The sequence below is a fragment of the Ambystoma mexicanum genome, chromosome 8 (genome assembly GCF_040938575.1).
Source record: "Ambystoma mexicanum isolate Mex_15411 chromosome 8, UKY_AmexF1_1, whole genome shotgun sequence".
Classification (NCBI taxonomy): domain Eukaryota; kingdom Metazoa; phylum Chordata; class Amphibia; order Caudata; family Ambystomatidae; genus Ambystoma; species Ambystoma mexicanum.
The window spans coordinates 1,684,913,928-1,684,935,128 of NC_090929.1; the positions used below are offsets into that span (position 1 = coordinate 1,684,913,928).

The window sequence follows — 21,201 nt, forward strand, 5'->3', positions numbered from 1 at the left end:
CACTACTTTTGGAATTCCGTATATAGCAAACATTCTGTCCAATGCAGGGATGGTGTGATATGCTGCTGTTGACGGTACAATTTGTGCATCTGGAAATCTCGACTATTCATCGATGGCCACAAAGACATATTCACCCCCTTCCAGAGGACCATAGTGATCGATGGCAATTTCTTCCCAGGTTCCGTTTGGCAATTCAGTCATTCTGAGCGGTTCAGGTCTAGTTTGAGGGTTAAGAACCACACACGTGGGACAGTTTTTGAGCAGTTCTTCCACTTGTGTGTCCATTTGGGGGAACCATACCCTTTGTCGCAACATCCTTTTTGTGGACATTATTCCCCGGTGTCCTTCATGTGCAAGCTCAAGGACCTTTTTTCTTAATGACCGAGGAATCACTAGTTTTGTCCCTTTTAGCAAGAGTCCTTCTGTTTAGGCAAGCTCTTCCCTTACTGTGAGCAGACAGGTGATGTCTTGCTTGGTTTCTTCTTCTGCACCTTCTTTGAGTTGCTTTGCCTGTTTCCAGTGCCCTGTCTCAAGACATCTCATAATGACCTGCATTGCAGGGTCCGAGTTGGTTTCTCTGGCTATTTGTTCCATGTCCAAACCTTGTGGTGTACTTTCTTGGACCACATACATGATGTATTGATCTGCAATGGATGGATCGGAGTTGCAATCTTGACTGGGATGACGCGAAAGGAAGTCTGCTGGATTTTGTTCTTTTCCTGGTCGATGAATGATGTTGAATTGATAGTCTTGTAGCCTTAAGGCCCATCGGGCTATTCTGGGAGGCATCTTGGCTTGAGCATTTCCATAGATGAATAATAGTGCCTGGTGGTCTGTGACTATAGTGAAAGGTTTCCCATACAGGAAAAGATGAAAGTGCTCGCATGCCCACACGACCGCCAAACCTTCCCTCTCCGCTTGTGAATATGCTTGTTCAGTTTTTGAGAGGCTGCGACTGGCATAGGATACTATGTGTATGGCCTGGCCATCTTTGTGATCAAGTTGAGTCAGAATGGCTCCTAGGCCAACTGGACTAGCATCCACTATTAATTCTGTGTGCTTCTGTGGGTCAAAGTATGCCATATTTTTGGCATCTGCGATGCGATCTTTGATGATTTGGAATGCTTGTTGGCATTCATCCGTCCATCGGAAATCGGCGTTAAGTTTGGTGAGGGCTCTCAAGGGTGCACTGACGGATGCAAAATCCTTAATGTATCTCGTGCAATAACTTGCTAGACCTAGAAACGATCGCAAATCGGTGACGGAGGTTGGTGGTGTCGTGCTTGTGAGTGCGCAGACCTTCTCAGGATCCGGTGTCATTCCATTTTTGGAGAAGATGTGGCCGAAAAATCGCAGGGTTGGTTTTCTAAATTCACATTTGTCCTTGTTCAGGGTTAGGTTTGCCTCCTCCAGTGCCATGCACACACGCATAAGGGTGTCATCGTGCTGTTCTTGATTTTGTCCAAATACTAAGATGTCATCACTATAGTTCAAGCAATTTGGTACGTGTTTTATTATGTTATGAATTTCCGACTGAAATATTTCTGCCGCTGAAGAAACTCCAAAACTGAGCCTCTTGTATCTGTAGAGGCCCAGGTGAGTAGCAAAAGTGGTGATGTATCTGGACCTTTTGTGAAGTTCTAATTGATGGTACCCCTTATTGAGGTCCAGTTTTGAAAACACTGTGGCTCCATTGAGCAGATGCACCATGTCCGTTATCCTAGGAGATTGATGACGTTCTCTCAAGATTGCTTCATTAGGTCTTCGCATGTCCACGCAAATGCGAATGTCAGCGGAGTCTCTTTTCGGGACTGGTACAATGGGGGATACCCAAGGAGTGGGGCCTTCAGCAGGTTCAATTATGTCCGCTTCTAAGAGTTTCATTAATTCGGTTTCCACTTGTTTTTGTATATTAATGGGAATACCGCGGTAGTGTTGCGCTACCGGAGGAATGTTGTTGTCTATATGTAGTTAAATTTGTCTGTCCTTCAATTTTCCGAGTCCTCTGAACAGTGCAGGGAAAATCTTGTCAATGTTGGCGGTGGGGTCCAGGTGCTTGTGCATCATGAGTCTATATAGAACATGAATTAGACCCATGTCGACCGCAGATTTGTAGCTGAGAATGCATCCACTGCCAGTGGCATCTTCAAGAACATGCATGGGTATTTCCTTCACGTGATCTTTGTATCGACATGATGCCGTGAAGAAACCTTTACACGGTAGCGGCGTCTTGGAGCCATATGGAAAGATGAGTGCTCTAGCTGGTTGCAAACGTGGTGCATTTGGCATGTGGTTGTACACTTCCTCACTCACCACATTTACCGTGGCTCCTGAGTCCACCAGAAATTCGGCAGCCACTTGGTTGACATTGATGATGAGAGTAGGACTATTTTCTTTTGCCGTGGGGTTTCCAAGTGCATATAGGTAGCCTTTTGTCCGTGGTTCTCCTCTACGTGGATTTGATTCCTTCTTGGGTTTGTCCTCTGAGGAGGTGCTAGAGATGCTGTCAGAATGTGATTGTTCTACCTGACACCTGACATATCTCCGGGGACGTCTTCTCCGTCCGGAGGATGAAGATTTGTTGTCACGCCATTCATGTGTGGTCTTTGATTGTCTTCTATCTGACGGTTCTTCTCGTTGTCGGCGGCGTGTTGCGTCATTCTGGTAGTGTGACTCACGATTGGGACTTATACGCCTCAATTCTCTTTCTGGTGTGGAGCGTCTATTTCTTCCACTTCCTCGCACTTTGCTGCGATAGATGAAACACACAGCCTTGTAATGATTTTCTCCCCCGCAGGCAGAACAAATTTGACCCATGGCAGGGCAGGTGCCTTCATGAGGATATTCATGTCCACAGCGATAACAAAATGGATCGGTGTTTCCTTTGGTAGTGCTTTCAAGTTTGTGTAGATTTTCATGCTTCCCATGAATGATGGTGATGCCATCAAGACCTTCCACCTGTGCTGTTAGCGCCGCCTCGGATCGAGCCAGGCGTAGAATCTCTTCCAGATTTCGAGCCTTTTGTAGAAGTCGTTTTCTGAAATCACTGCTTTCACACCCTACAATTATCTGTGAGCGAAGGGCTTCCTCATTAGAGTAGTTGTTAAAATCGCAGTGTTTCATCTTTATTCTTAATCTCATCACAAATGCATCCATTGTTTCACCTTTTAGCTGTTTAGTGGTGTGAAAAATGTGACGCTCATAGTCCACGTTTGTGTGTGGCGTGAAGTAATTGGTTAGGGTTGTCTTCAATTTGGTGTAGGTGTCTATGTCATCTTCAGGAATTTCATCTAGAATGTCTCTCACATTTGATCCTATGGCATGGGTGAGCAAACTGTGCTTCCTTTCATCCTCCAAAGGCCCTACCGCCTTGAGACACACTTCGAAATCCCTCACCCACTTTTTCCACCTTGGTCCCAGTGTGCTGGTGTCGCTCAGGTCAAAGTTGGGGGGTAACTGTGTTATCAGGCCGTCCGTCATGCTTGTGCGTGTTGTTTTGGCGGGAGTTACTTGTACTGTTAGTGATTCCTCAGACGAGTCATCAAGCATGACAGACAATGTATAACTGCGCACTCACTAAGTGTAGTGGATGACAGATTACTACGTTTCACTTGAAAACCTGAAGATGGTGGATGTTCCGTGTGACGTGAAGGTGTTTGTACAGGGAGCCGATGTGCTCCACTTGCGTGTGCTTGATTCGATCGTACCTGTGTGAGCGTGGGGAGCCGATGCGCTCCACCCACTGATGTCACTGCCTTTTGGTGGGAAAACGCTGTGAGGAGCCGACACGCTCCACTCACACGCTTCAGCGCGAGGAGCCGATGCGCTCCACTCACGGGCCAAATCCCTTCCACGGAAGGGAGACGTCGCGGGGAGCCGATGCGCTCCACCCGCGAATATTCCTGCACGTTGTTGGTGAGGGAAACGCTGTGAGGAGCCGACCCGCTCCACTCACGCGCTTCTGTGTGAGGAGCCGACGCGCTTCACTCACGGATGAATTTGCCACTCTGAAGCGGTCGCAAGGAGCCGATGCGCTCCACTTGCGCAACACACGTGACAATTGCAGGGAGCCGCCGCGCTCCACCCGCTGCTCTACCTGTCGCCGTTGACAGATGCTTGCGAGACCTCGCTCGGACTCCTGGGGAGAGTCTCAGCTGGCGGGGAGTATATTCACTCCCACCCGCCGTGCGCCGTACGCTGCCGTGTGTTTGCTGCGTGAGTTCCTTCGTCGCCAGTGTCGAGATGTGCAAGGCGTCACACTCCGAAATAAGGCACAGACGCGGAGGCTTCATTCAACACATCCTTTATTCTCCACACGATACCCAGAAGTGTTTAACCCCACGTCATATCCCGTCCCTCCCCTTCCTGCTGCCCCGTGTTCTTTCCCACGTGACTAGGGAGTCATGTGACGACATCACATGTTCCTGTGTTGAGCGGTGTCTATCATCCACTCTTGCTCTACCCGTAGAGAATTGGTAATGTGTTGCTGTGATCAGCAGTGTCCATCACCCATTCTTGCTCTACCCATAGAGAATGGGGAATGTGTTCCTGTGTTGAGCGGTGTCTACCATCCACTCTTGCTCTACCTGTAGAGAATTGGGAATGTGTTGCTGTGATGAGCGGTGTCCATCATCCACTCATGCTCTACCCGTAGAGTATAGGGAATGTGTTGCTTTGATCAGCAGTGTCCATCATCCATTCTTGCTCTACCCGTAGAGAATTGGGAATGTGTTCCTGTTTGAGCGGTGTCTATCATCCACTCTTGCTCTACCCGTAGAGAATTGGGAATGTGTTCCTGTGACACGCGGTGTGTATCATCCACTCTGGCTCTACCCATAGAGAATTGGGAATGTGTTCCTGTGATGAGCGGTGTCCATCATCCACTCTTGCTCTACCCGTGGAGAATTGGGAATGTGTTCCTTTGATGAGCGTTGTCTATCATCCACTCATGCTCTACCCGTAGAGAATTGGGAATGTGTTCCTGTGATGAGCAGTGTCCATCATCCACTCTTGCTCTACCCGTAGAGAATTGGGAATGTGTTCCTGTGATGAACGGTGTCTATCATCCACTCTTTCTCTACCAGTGACGATTTGACAATGTGTTCGTGTAATGAGCGGTGTCTATCATCCATTCTTGCTTTACCCATGGCGATTTGGGAATGTGTTCCTGTGATGAGCAGTGTCTATCATCCACTCTTGGCTACCCGTGTCGATTTGGGAATGCGTTCCTTTGATGAGCAGTGTCTATCATCCACTCTTGCTCTACCCGCAGAGGATTGGGAATGTGTTCCTGTGATGAGCGGTGTCTTTCATCCACTCTTGTTCTACCCGTGGCGATTTGGGAATGTGTTTCTATGATGAGCGGTGTCTATCATCCACTCTTGCTTTGGGAATGTGTTTCTGTGATGAGCGGTGTGTATCATCCACTCTTGCTTTACCCGTAGAGAATTGGGAATGTGTTCCTGTGATGAGCGGTGTCTATCATCCACTCTTGCTCTACCTGTAGAGAATCGTGAATATGTTCCTGTGATGAGCGGTGTCTATCATCCACTCGTGCTCTACCCGTAGAGAATTGAGAATGTGTTCCTGTGATGAGCGATGTCTATCATCCACTCTTACTCTACCCGTGGCAATTTGGGAATTGTTCCTGTGATGAGCGGTGTCTATCATCCACTCTTGCTCTACCCATGGTGATTTGGGAATGTGTTCCTGTGATGAGTGGTGTCTATCATCCACTCTTGCTCTACCCGTAGAGAATTGGGAATGTGTTCCTGTGATGAGCGGTGTCTATCATCCACTCTTGCTCTACCCATAGAGAATTGGGAATGTGTTGCTGTGATGTGCGGTGTCTATCATCCACTCTTGCTCTACCCGTAGATAATTGTGAATGTGTTGCTGTGATGAGCGCTGTCCATCATCCACTCTTGCTCCACCTGTAGAGAATTGGGAATGTGTTCCTGTGATCAGTTGTGTCTATCATCCACGCTTGCTTTACCCATAGAGAATTGGGAATGTGTTCCTGTGATGAGCGGTGTTTATCATCCACACTTGCTCTACCCGTAGAGAATTGGGAATGTGTTCCTGTGATGAGCGGTGTCTATCATCCACACTTGCTCTACCCGTAGAGAATTGGGAATGTGTTCCTGTGATGAGCGGTGTCCATCATCCATTCTTGCTCTACCCGTAGAGAATTGGGAATGTGTTCCTGTGATGAGCGGTGTCTATCATCCACTCTTGCTCTACCCGTAGAGAATTGGGAATGTGTTCCTGTGATGTGCGATGTGTATCATCCACTCTGGCTCTACCGTTAGAGAATTGGGAATGTGTTCCTGTGATGAGCGGTGTCCATCATCCACTCTTGCTCTACCGTAGAGAATTGGGAATGTGTTCCTGTGATGAGCGGTGTCCATCATCCACTCTTGCTCTACCCGTAGAGAATTGGGAATGTGTTCCTTTGATGAGCGGTGTCTATCATCCACTCTTGCTCTACCCGTAGAGAATTGGGAATGTGTTCCTGTGATGAGCAGTGTTTATCATCCACACTTGTTCTACCCGTAGAGAATTGGGAATGTGTTCCAGTGATGAGCGGTGTCTATCATCCACACTTGCTCTACCCGTAGAGAATTGGGAATGTGTTCCTGTGATGAGCGGTGTCCATCATCCATTCTTGCTCTACCCGTAGAGAATTGGGAATGTGTTCCTGTGATGAGCGGTGTCTATCATCTACTCTTGCTCTACCTGTAGAGAATTGGGAATGTGTTCCTGTGACGAGCGGTGTGTATCATCCACTCTGGCTCTACCGTAGAGAATTGGGAATGTGTTCCTGTGATGAGCGGTGTCCATCATCCACTCTTGCTCTACCGTAGAGAATTGGGAATGTGTTCCTTTGATGAGCGGTGTCTATCATCCACTCTGCTCTACCCGTAGAGAATTGGGAATGTGTTCCTGTGATGAGCGGTGTTTATCATCCACTTTTGCTCTACACGTAGAAGATTGGGAATGTGTTCCTGTGATGAGCGGTGTCTATCATCCACTCCTGCTCTACCTGTGGTGATTTGGGAATGTGTTCCTGTGATGAGCGGTGTCTATCATCCACTCCTGCTCTACCCATAGAGAAATGGGAATGTGTTCCTGTGATGAGCGGTGTCCATCATCCACTCTTGCTCTACCCATAGAGAATTGGGAATGAGTTCCTGTGATGAGCGGTGTCTATCATCCACTCTTGCTCTACCTGTGGCGGTTTGGGAATGTGTTCCTGTGATGAGCAGTGTCTATCATCCACTCTTGCTCTACCCGTAGAGAATTGGGAATGTGTTCCTCTGATGAGCGGTGTGTATCATCCACTCTGCTCTACCCGTAGAGAATTGGGAATGTGTTCCTGTGATGAGCGGTGTCTATCATCCACTCATGCTCTACCCGTCGAGAATTGGGAATGTGTTCCTGTGATGAGCGGTGTGTATCATCCACTCTGGCTCTACCCGTAGAGAATTGGGAATGTGTTCCTCTGATGAGCGGTGTCTTTCTAGGTTAAAGACTATTTGGGAGCGATGAGCATAGAGTTACAAAGCTTGAGAAGTGAGGCTAAGGGTTTGATGCACGTGTTGAACAGCCAAGTTCAACGGGTGGTGGACCGTTGGGGCACCACTCCATTAGGTTGGTGGGTTTGCATATGAATTCACCCACTTTCACAAAGGTTCAACGTTCTTCAAGGAATTGAGTCACGACAGCTTGAGACTTAATCCTTGACAGCGAAGCTTGTGTAGAGACTCTCAAGGTGGTGCACTGCTGGGAAGGCTAAAAGGATGATTATTATTGAGTGGGTGCTTTTGTAACAGGGTTTTACAATTTTTCCCTTGTGAATAGTAATCTGATTTCTCTGCTTCTGAAGGGTCTGAAGTCTGATTGTTTTACCGTTAACGTCCTCGGAAGGTTTACCTCGGTTATTTTGGAGCAATAACCCTTTTTGGGTGGTCCTGTTTGCTCTTACAGCTACTTTACCCTCTTCTCATACCTGAGTGGATGTCCTCCCCCTGGCAGTGTGTTTAGGGCAGGCTGGTGACGTGTCACTTCTTTTACGTGCTAGAATTCGGTTCATCTTTGTTGTTTACTGTGAGGTTGATATATGTGTCTATCCTTTAGTCCATACGCCATCTTCCTCGTTTAAGCCTAGTTCGCCTTCTTCCTCCAGTTAAAATCGCCATATTTGGTCACCCACTTTTGCAGGCGACAAGGGGGAGGCTCTGTGATTGGGTTTGAGATGAATCAGGGTTCTTCGACATCATAATCCACATCCAACTCCTGAACGAGGTCAGAACTAGAGTTTGGTAGGATTGGATGTTCACCAACACACTGCGAGTGCTGCAAGCATTCCTATAACTGGGCGGGGGCAACCTCAGCCAAACCTTTCATATATCTGGGGAGATTGTGATGCCTTTCCTGAGTCGATCACTGGAACCAGATCCAAAGTAGCCAAGAGGACCAAGATAACCGCCAGGCCTCTGCCTGAAGCGTACACTGCTGAAGACAACTGTAGTAAAGCGAAGCTCTGCCTCTCTCAACCATGGGAAGCCTCCATGGAACCAGTGGTGACAGCCAGTGCCCCATTCTACACACCTTGACGCCCCCTACGCATTGCCGACCCACATAACCGATCCAGTTCTCAGGTCACTGCATCAGGAGAAAGGACTTTTTTCATGCCTGGACATTGAGTGGCCTTTATCGCCGGTACGTTTGAGCGACATCTTCCAGAGATATCCTTGTTGCTCTGCTGCTGGAGCAAACTCTGAAGACTGCTCACTGACTGCTGCTTCTCCTCGGCCCCTTCATCGTTGCTGGCTGTTGGAAAGATGCCATCCTTTGTTGAAAATGCTAAGGTCCTACTCGTGATATCTTCTGGAACCATCATTCCACATCCAGTTACTAATTTGTTTTCAGAATATCTTCTGGGGCTCGTCTAGGGATAGCTCTGTTGCTTTCTCCTCAGACTGGGACCTTCTCCATAGGGTTGGATGCCTTCTCTGCACCATTGGTATTCAGAACTCCCCCTCCCCTAAACATACCCTTAGAAATTTGGAGAGGCGTTACCTCTGACTCTTTGGAAAGACTGAGTTGACCGTTGATAGACACCTTGATAGGATCCATTTTTTTCTCAAAGGCATGTGCCATTTTGCCTGTAAGGTCTTGGTATGGGATTGGGTCAGTGCTTGTCTGAAAAGGTGTACTCAGTTCTTTGTAAACTATAAAAACTTGTCTCTGAAGCAGTGTTCTGTGGTTCCGGAAACACATTGTCTTCTTTTGGAAAATCATGGAGTGCATGGAGTGATGCCTGCTTGACAGTATTTTAAAGGTGAGTTTTTCCTCATCTGATGGAGTAAGTGTCCATTTATTTTTCCCGTTTACGTATTATTCCCTTTTGGGAGTTGGGGTTACCCTCAAACCATTTGTTGACACTCTTTGGGGTGGTTGTTTCTTCTTTCATACTTGTCTTTGTAGAGTAAGAGTATCACGGCCATGTGTTATTTCCTGATGAAACAATCAGCTAGTTTACTAATGCCATGAGCTACGAACAGGGGCATTCGGCTTCATGTTCTGTCGGAAGCTCATCCGGTTCACCTTCTTCATGGAGGTAGTGAAGGTCTCATCGCCATCGATGAATTGGCTTTGGGTTGTGGGATGATGTGGACAGCCGCTCAGGTTACGCAGGTGGCCTGACCGCAGGGTGAGAGTATAAGAAGCTATTGACAGAGGGACTTTTAAGGACATGTTGATGTCCAGTGCGTCCATCTTTATGGGCGATGACGTTGATTCAGGTTTTGAAACCTCACTTTTGTATGGCAGAGCTATGTTGGATTTCATTATAATTTATGGTAGAGTGAAGACCGAGTTTGGTATGGCCCATGACAAAGATGTCGTCGCATGTGACTATAGACTCCTACTGGAGAAAGTCACGGTCACCTTCTGGGGTTCGGTAAGCCACTATGAATGAATTAACTGAATTGGGGTTGATGATGCATTCGTAGACTGATGCTTCAAGCTATGAAATTTGAATTGTGTTAAGTCAGGTAGCTTGGTGCCTTCCAGGGCAGGTAAGGGCAACCCCCACCTCCCTTCTGTTTCTAGTTGAGGTTGTGTAGTTCGGGAGAGCAAAATGCCTTAGTGAAACTATCAGACAATGCCTAGCATCTCCATCTGGAGTTCAGCAGTGGCGTGATAGATTTTGGCTTGATTTTTAATGGGATATCTGACATTTAAGGTTCCTATAGTCACTTGGGGAACTGCTGCAGTTTGGTTGGGTGCTCTTGGCCACAGCACCGGCATACTTGTTGCACCTTGAGCTTGTAATGTTTTTATATTAATAGAGTTGCTCAAGATGTGAAACATTTTTGTGATTAGACTCGTGTACAATTGTTCCTCTTCTGTGCATACGCACAGACTCCTTTGACTATCCTGAGTTCTGGGGATTGGTGGTTCGAGTTTGTGTGAGCATAGGTTGCACTGCTTCTTGTCTCAGAGTGTTAACTTCTATGTGGTGGTGTAAGTTGTGGGTTGTGTGGATGTGAGAAGGATCCATGTTGAAGCTGGTAATGTCCGCTAAGGAGGGGCGTTGGTTGTAGGAAGGCCTGTCATGATTTTCATGATCTTAGTGGCCAAGGCTAGTGGACTGGCGTGGCCCATTATCGTTGCATTGTGGCTTCCATTTATCATGATCTTGTTGGTTTTAGATGTAGGGGCCATAGCTTGGTTATTTTAGGTTAGGTTGTGAACTACTATTGTAGGGTTTTGAACCCATTTCCTCGGATTGAGAGTGTGGATGAGGCAGCCAGTAGCCCATTTTCTTACAATGAAGGACCAGTTCTCCTGGTGAATCTGATTGTTTTATTTGAATTTCATCCTATATTTGCAGATCTCTTGTTTGGCATGATTTGGTTTTGCAATTCTCGAAAGAAGGGGAAGGGCACAGGTGCACAGGGGATCAAAGAACGTTCCCTAGAAAGAGAGGGTGGCCTAGAAGCAGAGTGTACACTGGGTCACAAGATCAACACCTAAGGCCACGGCTAAACTTGGAGTAGAGGGTGTTCACCGGACCAGGAGATGAGATACAAGGAATATTATATAACGTGGTCAAATAGACCATACACAGAACACTTGCAAAGGTATACTAATGTGTCACAGTGAAGCCAGGACAAGTTATAGTGACTCAATGACAGGCTGTAACAGAACATAGAGAAAAAGGACAGGATTCCATGACAAATTATAAGACAAGTCTATGTGTTTCAACCTTATTGAACATGCTGCTGTTGAGAGTAATTAAGCAACGTTGACCATGAGCATTTGCATTGGGTTCTCAATATGTACAATTCAAAACAAAGGATTCAATCATAGGGTAAAAGAAGAAAGTATTGAGTCACATACGATTACAGGATGCACCATTAGGGGATAATTCAATTAATAAACACCTAAACTGCATCCATTGTGTCCATATTGTTTACTTGCAGTGACACTTCTTAAAGGGAGATGAGTTCATGGGGTGAGGTAAGAGATAAAGAGAGCGGTTTGGCAACAGAAACCGAAATAGAACACACAGAACTGTCATGCTGTACAGGAGGGCGGAGCGACCTCTGACGGGCCCATGGGATCAGAGCTCACCCTCGAGTACTTTAAGACGAGATAGCTGCACCTTGAGGTGGATGGGGTGCAGGATTCTCTTACTCCAACACCAATCAATAAGGACAACTCAGATGGTTTGGCAAAGGGAAGTCCGTTTAATGACAAGTACAAAAAACGGGGAAACATTAGGAAATCATCAGTGATGCGATCGCCTGTCTCGCTTTAACTTCCACAATCTTCATTCAGATGGCAATTCTTATAGGCAAAAGTCGTCATCATTGACGTGTAACACTCGAAAGTTTGTCATGCAAGTCTATTGGTTGGAAAAGGTAACTTAAGTATAGGTGCTATATCTGTATATGGTAATGGGGTGTGAGGATTGGATAACTCTTATCAGGTGGGCGTCTACGCACATCCCTCTACATCACTCGTGCTAGACGTCACTACAAGTACGACGTCTCATTGGGACTACTAACTATAGGACCCTAGATTACTTGGCCCATTGTGATTGGGTCAGTTGTACCCCCAAGCATATCTCTCCACTTTAATTAGCAGCATGCAGAATGTTCACCCAGATGCAGCATGCCCCAAGATTCACCCTGCCTCCCTTCTATCAATCAGTACTTTAGGGCTATGTGTCTATTAGTTGGCTGAGGATGGCCTCGAAACTGTAGCTTCTTATCAGGAAAAGTTATGGCTTCCTCGGGTTCTGGGTGACATCAGAGGTTGGTACATCTTTGCTCTTGGCTGGTCACTTGTCTGTACACCGTGAAGCTGCTTCATTTTCCATCTATTTGCGTATTTGATTCTCTCTTCGGCCTTGCCACCTGCCTGGGCCACCTTATCTCGACCTTCACGGGCAGGCTGCTATGCTCTTAAGTTTCGATTCTTCGGAGTTGCCGTTCTCCTCCCTTCCTTGGGTTGACCTCGAATTCCTAGGCATGAGCTGCTTCTTGGTAAGTTTCGATTCCGCTATTTCGTCTGGCTTTGTGCTGGTATATGAATCCTGGCCCGTTTGGCAACTACCATCCAGGGCTTAATTCTGATTTCATGTAGAGTCGACTGCACTTATATAATGTGCTTCATTGAGGTAGATATATGTATAGTTGGTGCTTACCGCTCTATTCTTCTACTTAAGCATAGCAAGCCGCACTTTTTTCTTAGCTTCATGTGTTACAAGCCTATGTACAGGCGTTAGCTGGTTGCATAGTATCATCCAGCTTTATGCTTTCGACATCGTCTCTTCTTCTATGTCTGTGATATCTTTATCCATGGTGTTTCGTCTTAGTGTGTCATCTTTCGGTTGTTGTTTGTTTATCTGTACGTCTGTCCAGGCCCTCGTGTCGTCACCATTTGCCTTCGATTAAGGCCCTTTGGGTCTCTTCTGGGACAGTTTGAAAGTAGTCTTCATGTCGTGTCAGCTGTTGGTACGATTATCTCAATGGGTTCTGTGCTGCCCATTGTTGTCTGGTAATTGGCACTTCAACAGGTATTGCTCTTCCGATGGGCACTGGACAAAGCCCTAGCGGGACTCTCTGCTGGTTTATTTGCTCATCACGCGTCACATATCTCGGCGGGTATGTTCCTGGTATTTCAAAATGGGTGGCTGGAGTGCAGGCCATATCTGGGACCTCCTCTACAATGCAGGAATAACCTAGTTGGGCTTCGATTTTCAGTGGCGGCAAGGAAGTGGGGGGTATATCAAAGGGAGTGAAAGAGGTGAGTGGTTGTCCACCCGAAGAGCAGGGCAGACAGGGAAGGAAAAGGAAGAGGATGCTGTAGGATTTTGAAACAGGAGGCGTCATGTTACAGATGACTAGGGGAATAAGAAGAACATGGAGACAGAGTTCAACAAGTCCGCCCTGTTGAAACAGCATTAGTGGGCAGAAGGCGCAATGTTTGTTATTCTTGGCCTCTGGTAGAAGCAATGTTTCCATTTGTTCAAATCAACTAGTATTAGACGCGGACCATTAATTTGATTGCAGGGTAAAAAAAAAACAGGATGGAAAAATAACAAAATGTAGGCAATGAGGTAGTATTGCATGTTTGAGTTTAAGTGCGAGCAAAAAAGTCCAATTAGACTTCACAGGTATAAGTGCTCACGGTGGTTCGGGGGTGTCCCCCACCATGAAAGGTATTTGCAGGGAAAAAAGGAGGTAGAAAGTAATAACGGTTAGGCATTTAAAAACTATAAAACCAGAATCAAAATAATTGAAAGGTCCATTAGATGGCAGTCACAGACTATAGAAACACACTGCATATAGGTTTGTTATATATATATATATATGCATTTACATGTAATGTCAGAGTTAAAATCACAAATAACCATGTGAGACTGGTAGCAAATTATAGTCCAGCAGACGTTCCGTGACAGCCCTGTACTGCTATGAGAACAGGGCCAGGCCAGCCCCTCATCCCTACATACAGCAATTGACCCCTGGCACCAATAATGGTGTGCAAATGTGCAATAACCAAATATGAGACACTGCAAACCATTCAGAAGTTTTCTTCTTGCCGTTGCTCCCAAGAAGGGCAACGGGAGCCGCTCAGCAAACAAGCCCGGCATAAACGGATCTGGCTTAACTGGTCTGCTGTTAAATCTCACTTACTAGTTTAATGGTATCCACTATAGAATAATTGCTCATTTTACTATAGCTGATATGATAGCTCAGTGGGTTGAGCCCTCACTGCTGCGGTGTGTGTGTGATCTGCAGGTTCAAATCCCAGCAGGGCCATTCATCCTTCTGAGGTCGATAAATGAGTACCAACACAGGTTGAGTGATATTGTATGCGTATTTGTTCTATAAAAAAGAGCAGAAGCGTAAGTGCTATATAATAACATATTATCATTTGCCCTTGGACGTCTGCTTGCATTCACAGTCATTGGATAATGTGGATCTATACACACAGATATTAATGATACATTGTGATCCATTCCTGTATGCAACGTTCTGTTATTTTATGAGTTGTGTTGTAATGTAACAGACACATGAACCCTCCATAAGTAGCATTTTCTGTAAAGTCGTGAATTGATACGATTCATGGATGATGGTTTGAGGGCCACTTTTTTTGAGGCGAAGGGTGGGCCACTTTTTTGAGGCGAACGGTGGGCCACTTTTCTTTGGGTGTCCAGTCCTATTTCTTGTCCCAGTCCGACCCTGGTCAGAGTCAAGGTGAAGCCCCACTCTAGGGGCTGATGAAGAAATAGAAGGTTGAGAGGGAGGAAACAAATTAAAAGGAGGAGGGGGAGAAGGAATCGTATTAACAGCAAAAAAGAGAACCTCAGTCTTAGCTGTTCTTAAAACTAAGCAATGATCTGACATCCCAGAATGATTAGCAAGCAGACAAGCAGGACGCTTATCACGAATGAGCAAAGTAAGGAAGAAAAAGTCAGAAAAGGCACTTGCACAGAAGTCCTGGAAAAGCCAAGCTTTGCCAATGCCAGCAGGTCTTGGCTTGAATACATTAGGTGGGCATTCGCCAGGCACTGCTGTCATGTGCCCAGGCGATCACACCATTTGCCAGTGTCTGCCATCTTGGCCAGGCAATGCAACCATGCAAATACCTAGGCAATGCTTACACACGAGCCGCAACTCTTGGCTTTTCCAAAGCTGCAGTATTTCCCAATCCCTGGACGCGGCCTGCTGGCAGTGCCACGCTATATACAACACAGGACAGACACAACAAACGCGGTCATCATGGAGGGTCCTAAAGCGCCCCTTCCAGTATGCTGGGCTTATCCTGGCAGCGCGTGATCAAAGCAGCCGACCTCTCAAATAGAAGGGGGCATAACGTAGACCTACCAGGCTCTGCCTTCTGCTGCCGGGGCAGTGCTGTAGGGTTAGCCATGTCTCTCCCATTGGCTCAGTGTATAAGGGCTTTGGTGCCAGCATATAGCCTAACAATTGTGCAAGTCGATACATGCATCACAAAAGCCTCCGTGATCACACGCCATTACTAAGCAGACGTGAAAAAAAGTGCTGACAGACTGCCTAGCTCCTGTGTTGCTGTCTCTAGGCGCCTTCGCATGCAAGAAACTGCATCTGCTCTTTGTGACATGTAACATGTATGTCTTCAGCACGCTTACAATGTAACAGAAAGAGACGGGATGGCGCAGGCCTCTTGAATGAATGTGTCTCATTTTGCAAAAACACACACGCGCGCGCACGTAATTGACAGCCTCAGGGCCAATTAAGTAATCCCAAAACACGTGTCCAGAGAATATCCATTTAATTTAGTGGTAGCTTATTTTGATCATTAAAGAAACATGCAGCTAAGAGTAGAGACTTGAAATCACCAGCTTTTTGTGAAGATGAAATGCGTGCACTCTATGGTGCCTCGGACGGATCCTAACTTGTCAGCTGTGGCTTTGATGAAAAGGCGAACGGGAAAATTAAAATGTAATCTCAGATTTAGATTTGCGTTTTCTATGGCTCTGGTTGAATGCATTTCTTTTTTTTTTTAAACACACTGCTAGTAAATGTACTTTTAACCACCTTTTGCATTAAGAGATACATGCAGTGAGCGGTGCAACAGGAAGCCAGTATCTTTGTGTTTGCTATTGTGGTACCCAGTCTTGTTTGTGTTTTAGCAGTGTTTCAAGCTAATGAAGCGTGGGTGTGGCTGGGCATATGATGTTAGCGCTTGGAAAAGACTTAGTTGGTACCTGTAGAGAAGTCAACATCGTTGGCTTTGCCAATGCTTGTTTCGCCTTGATTCATAAGTTCTTTTCTCTGCTTCTCTCATTGTGCTATGACTTCCCTGCATCACATGTTTCCATCTTCTTACCGTGTCTTGCCTCATTCCTTTTCAGCCACAGCGCATCCCCCCAACACGACAGTCACAGGTATGTTCCCCCTCAGGACCTCAGGAATCGCACCTTACATGGCTGTGTTGGTGTTCAGCGGGACAGCAGTACTGGGGGATATTAGATCTGTGACCTCCAGTGTGACGAGCCCCCTCACACATCTGTGGTGCGTGGCTGATGAGTCACATGGACGCGGGGAACAGGCAACACCCACAGAACTCATTGACTGTAATGCCTCAGTCTGTATGAGGTCAAGGACGAGGCACTCATTGAAAGCATTGCATCCACTTTTACAGGTCAGATCTTGAGCAGGGAAGACGGAGGGCAAAGTGACCCCAGGTAGGCCCTCTGGGTGGGTGTAGGAGCTGAGTCGCGTGTCACCTGGAGAAGACTCATAGACATGTCTACGTATCATGTGAAAGGATGAGGCACTCTGGTGACATTTCTAGAGCCCTGGGTGAAGCACTACATCTATGCTGGCGGGAGCAGGAGCATTTACTAAGTGCCGGAGAGGGTCTTCATGGCACCATGTACAGTGTCATGTGACGCTTTCCCTGACCTGGGTCAAAGCTATCCTGTGTCACAGGCCTGGGGGAGGTGCACACCCTCAAGACCACGTCTGAGGAGGATAACTTCTGAAACTGAAGGAAAATGAGGACCCAGTTATCTCCGCCTCAATGGACCCCTTATTGAGAAAGATAAACCTTTGGTGGGTGAGCAGACCCTAGAGCAGGGGTCTGCAACCTTTGGCTCTCCAGATGTTTTGGACTACAATCCCCATGATATTTGGCTATTGGCTATGCTACATGGGATGATGGGAGTTGCGGTCAAAAACATCTGGAGAGCCAAAGCTTGTAGACCACTGTCCCAGAGACTCTGGTAATGCTTTTGGCATATGCCTAAGACCAGAGCTAGAGTTAACTGCTTGAAGTGACTGGCACCCCTGGAAATCACAAAGGGGCGGTTCAGAGAAGCTGAGAGGAGGAAGCAGAGAGGTCGACTAAGAAGATCCAGAGAAAGGTAGGGAAGAGGTAAAGTCACAGATGTCCACATGATGCAGGAGAAGGTTCATGGCGGAGTAGGAGAAGATCCACAAATTAAGAGTGATGATGTCAGAGAAGATGAGGGAGCCATGGAGCCCAATGACGTCAAGCACCACTAGACCATCTCTGAATAGTCATGGGTCAGAGGGAGTCACTAGTGGAAAGTGGAATGGCAGAGTGACCTTCAGGTAGATACAGATAAGGCAATGTTACAGAACTAAAGGGGAAGGACTTAGAGACAGGACACGTGAAGCATTCCTGCATCATATGCAGGTGTGGGATTCTCGAGCCAAGACTCGCAAAGAAAAAATGTCAAGTACTGAAGAAGAGTAGAAACTAAACAGCAACAGGTGGAAACATGAAATCATGCACACAAAAAGGGAAACCATGGGAAAAGCACTGGAGGTTGAATAGTGTCTTGCAAAAGGTGGGGGAGATGCAACCACAAACATAGTGAGACTGCTGATCAACATGAAGGGCAGCAAGACAGAGAGGCAGTAAGAGACAGCAAGTGCAGTAGAGAGAGGTCACTGTGAGGGGTGAGCGCAGGGCAAAGCATTGAGACTGTGCAGGGAACAGATGTTTGGAGTCTGAATGGTCAGACTGACAGGTAAGCATTGGACAGAGAACAGTTGGGAAGGGAGGAAAGATGTTAGACAGAGAGATCAGTCTTGAGTCGAGGTAGGGAAAGGCCGGACTAATAAAGAGAGGTCAGACTGAAGGATTTGGACAGAGTCATAGAATTGTAAAGAGAACAGAAAAGGCAGTAGAGAGAGAACTGAGAGAAGAGAGATGATGGACCATTGACATTGTCTAGTGAATAGCTGGGGACGAACAGAGAAAGGAGAGGTCAGCCTGAGGGGCAATTCTTGGAGGGAGCCACAACACTATGTAGGGAATATCTGGAGGGAGTAGTGAGAGTCCATACTGAAGGACTAGCATTGAGTAGAGTACTGAGAATGTGTAGGGAAGATCTGGTGAGTGTAGTGAGAGTCTATACTGAAGGACGTGCACTGAGTAGAGTCATAAAATTGTGTAGCGAAGATCTGGAGGGAGTAGCGAGAGTCCATACTGAAGAACTAGCATTGATTAGAGTCATGAGACTGTGTAGGGAAGATCTGGTGAGTGTAGTGAGAGTCTATACTGAAGGACGTGCACTGAGTAAAGTCATAAAATTGTGTAGCAAAGATCTGGAGGGAGTAGCGAGAGTCCATACTAAAGAACGTGCATTGAGTAGAGTCATGAGACTGTGTAGGGAAGATCTGAAGGGAGTAGCGAGAGTTCATACTGAAGGACAAGCCTTCAGTGGAGTCAGGAGACTGTGTAGCGAAGATCTGGAGGGAGTAGCGAGAGTCTGTACAGAAGGAAGTGCATTGAGTAGAGTCATAACATTGTGTTGGGAAGATCTGGAGGGAGTAGGAAGAGTCCACACTGAAGGACAAGCATTGAGTAGAGTCATGAGACTGTGCACAGAAGATCTGTATGGAGTAGCGAGAGTCTGCACTGAAGGACGAGCATTGAGTAGAGTCATGATACTGTGAAGAGAAGATCTGGAGGGAGTAGCGAGAGTCCATACTGTAGTAAGAGCATTCAGTAGAGGAATGAGACTGTGTAGGGAAGATCTGGAGGGAGTGCGAGAGTCCATACTGAAGGCCGAGCACTGAGCAGAGTTATCAGACTGTTTAAGGAAGATCTGGAGAGAGTATCGAGAGTCCACACTGAAGGACAAGCACTGAGTAGAGTACTGAGACTGTGTAGGGTAGATGTGGGGGGAGTAGCGAGAGTTCATTCTGAAGGACGGGCATTGAGTAGAGTCATGAGACTGTGTATGTAGGGAAGATCTGGAGAGGTTAGTGAAAGTCTGTCTGAAATACAAGCTTTGAGTAGAATCATGAGACTGTGTACAGAAGATGTTTATGGAGTAGCGAGAGTCCGTACTGAAGAAAGAGCATTGAGTAGAGTCATGATATTGTGTAGGGAAAATCTGGAGGGAGTAGTGAGAATCCATACTGAAGGAAGAGCAATCAGTAGAGTAATGAGAATGTGTTGGGAAGATCTGGAGGGAGTAGCACAAGTCCATACTGAAGGATGAGCATTTAGTAGTGTCATGAGACTGTGTCGGGAAGATCTGGACGGAGTAGCAGAAGTCCATACTGAAGGACGAGCATTGAGTAGAGTCATGAAACTGTGTAGGAAAGTTCTGGGGGGAGTAGCGAGAGTACATACTGAAGGACAAGCTTTGAGTAGAGTCATGAGACTGTGTAGGGAAGATCTGGAGGGAGTAACGATAGTCCATATGAAGGACAAGCTTTGAGTAGAGTCATGAGACTGTGTAGGGAAGATCTGGAGGGAGTAACGAGAGTCTATACTGAAGGACGAGCATTGAGTAGAGTCATGAAACTGTGTAGGGAAGATCTGAGGGGAGTAGCGAGAGTACATACTGAAGGACAAGCTTTGAGTAGAGTCATGAGACTGTGTAGGGAAGATCTGGAGGGAGTAGCAAGAGTCCATACTGAAGGACAAGCTTTGAGTAGAGTCATGAGACTGTGTAGGGAAGATCTGGAGGGAGTAGCGAGAGTCCATACTGAAGGACGAGCATTGAGTAGAGTCATGAAACTGTGTAGGGAAGATCTGGGGGGAGTAGTGAGAGTACATACTGAAGGACGAGCATTGAGTAGAGTCATGAAACTGTGTAGGGAAGATCTGAGGGGAGTAGCGAGAGTACATACTGAAGGACAAGCTTTGAGTAGAGTCATAAGACTGTGTAGGGAAGATCTGGAGGGAGTAGCAAGAGTCCATAGTGAAGGACGAGCATTGAGTATAGTCATGAAACTGTGTAGGAAAGATCTGAGGGGAGTAGCGAGAGTACATACTGAAGCACGAGCATTGAGTAGAGTCATGAAACTGTGTAGGGAAGATCTGGACGGAGTAGCAAGAGTCCATACTGAAGGACGAGCATTGAGTAGAGTCATGAAATTGTGTAGGGAAGATCTGGGGGAGTAGCGAGAGTACATACTGAAGGACAAGCTTTGAGTAGAGTCATGAGACTGTGTAGGGAAGATCTGGAGGGAGTAACGAGAGTCCATACTGAAGGACAAGCTTTGAGTAGAGTCATGAGACTGTGTAGGGAAGATTTGGAGGGATTAACGAGAGTCCATACTGAAGGACGAGCATTGAGTAGAGTCATGAAACTGTGTAGGGAAGATCTGGGGGGAGTAGCGAGAGTACATACTGAAGGACAAGCTTAGAGTAGAGTCATGAGACTGTGTAGGGAAGATCTGGAGGGAGTAGCGAGAGTCCATACTGAAGGACGAGCATTGAGTAGAGTCATGAAACTGTGTAGGGAAGATCTGGGGGGAGTAGCGAGAGTACATACTGAAGGACGAGCATTGAGTAGAGTCATGAAACTATGTAGGGAAGATCTGGGGGGAGTAGCGAGAGTACATACTGAAGGACAAGCTTTGAGTAGAGTCATGAGACTGTGTAGGGAAGATCTGGAGGGAGTAGCAAGAGTCCATACTGAAGGACGAGCATTGAGCAGAGTCATAAAATTGTGTAGCGAAGATCTGGAGGGAGTAGCGAGAGTCCATACTGAAGGAGGAGCGCTGAGTAGAGTCATGAAACTGTGTAGGGAAGATCTGAGGGGAGTAGCGAGAGTACATACTGAAGGACGAGCATTGAGTAGAGTCATGAGATTGGGTAGGGAACACCCAGGTTGAATAAAGAGGTCAGACTGAGAGGCGA

General features: G+C 46.7%; 1 protein-coding gene across 4 annotated transcripts in view; it reads left to right on the forward strand.

Annotated features, from left to right (window-relative positions):
* LOC138473324 (deleted in malignant brain tumors 1 protein-like) overlaps positions 1-21,201 on the forward strand; it is a 633,955-nt gene that overhangs the window by 526,957 nt on the left and 85,797 nt on the right. For all 4 annotated transcript variants that reach the window (XM_069611990.1, XM_069611993.1, XM_069611992.1 and 1 more), the window contains one exon: positions 16,421-16,453. In XM_069611990.1, coding sequence (XP_069468091.1) covers positions 16,421-16,453 — 33 coding nt within the window. The remainder of the gene's footprint in view (positions 1-16,420; positions 16,454-21,201) is intronic.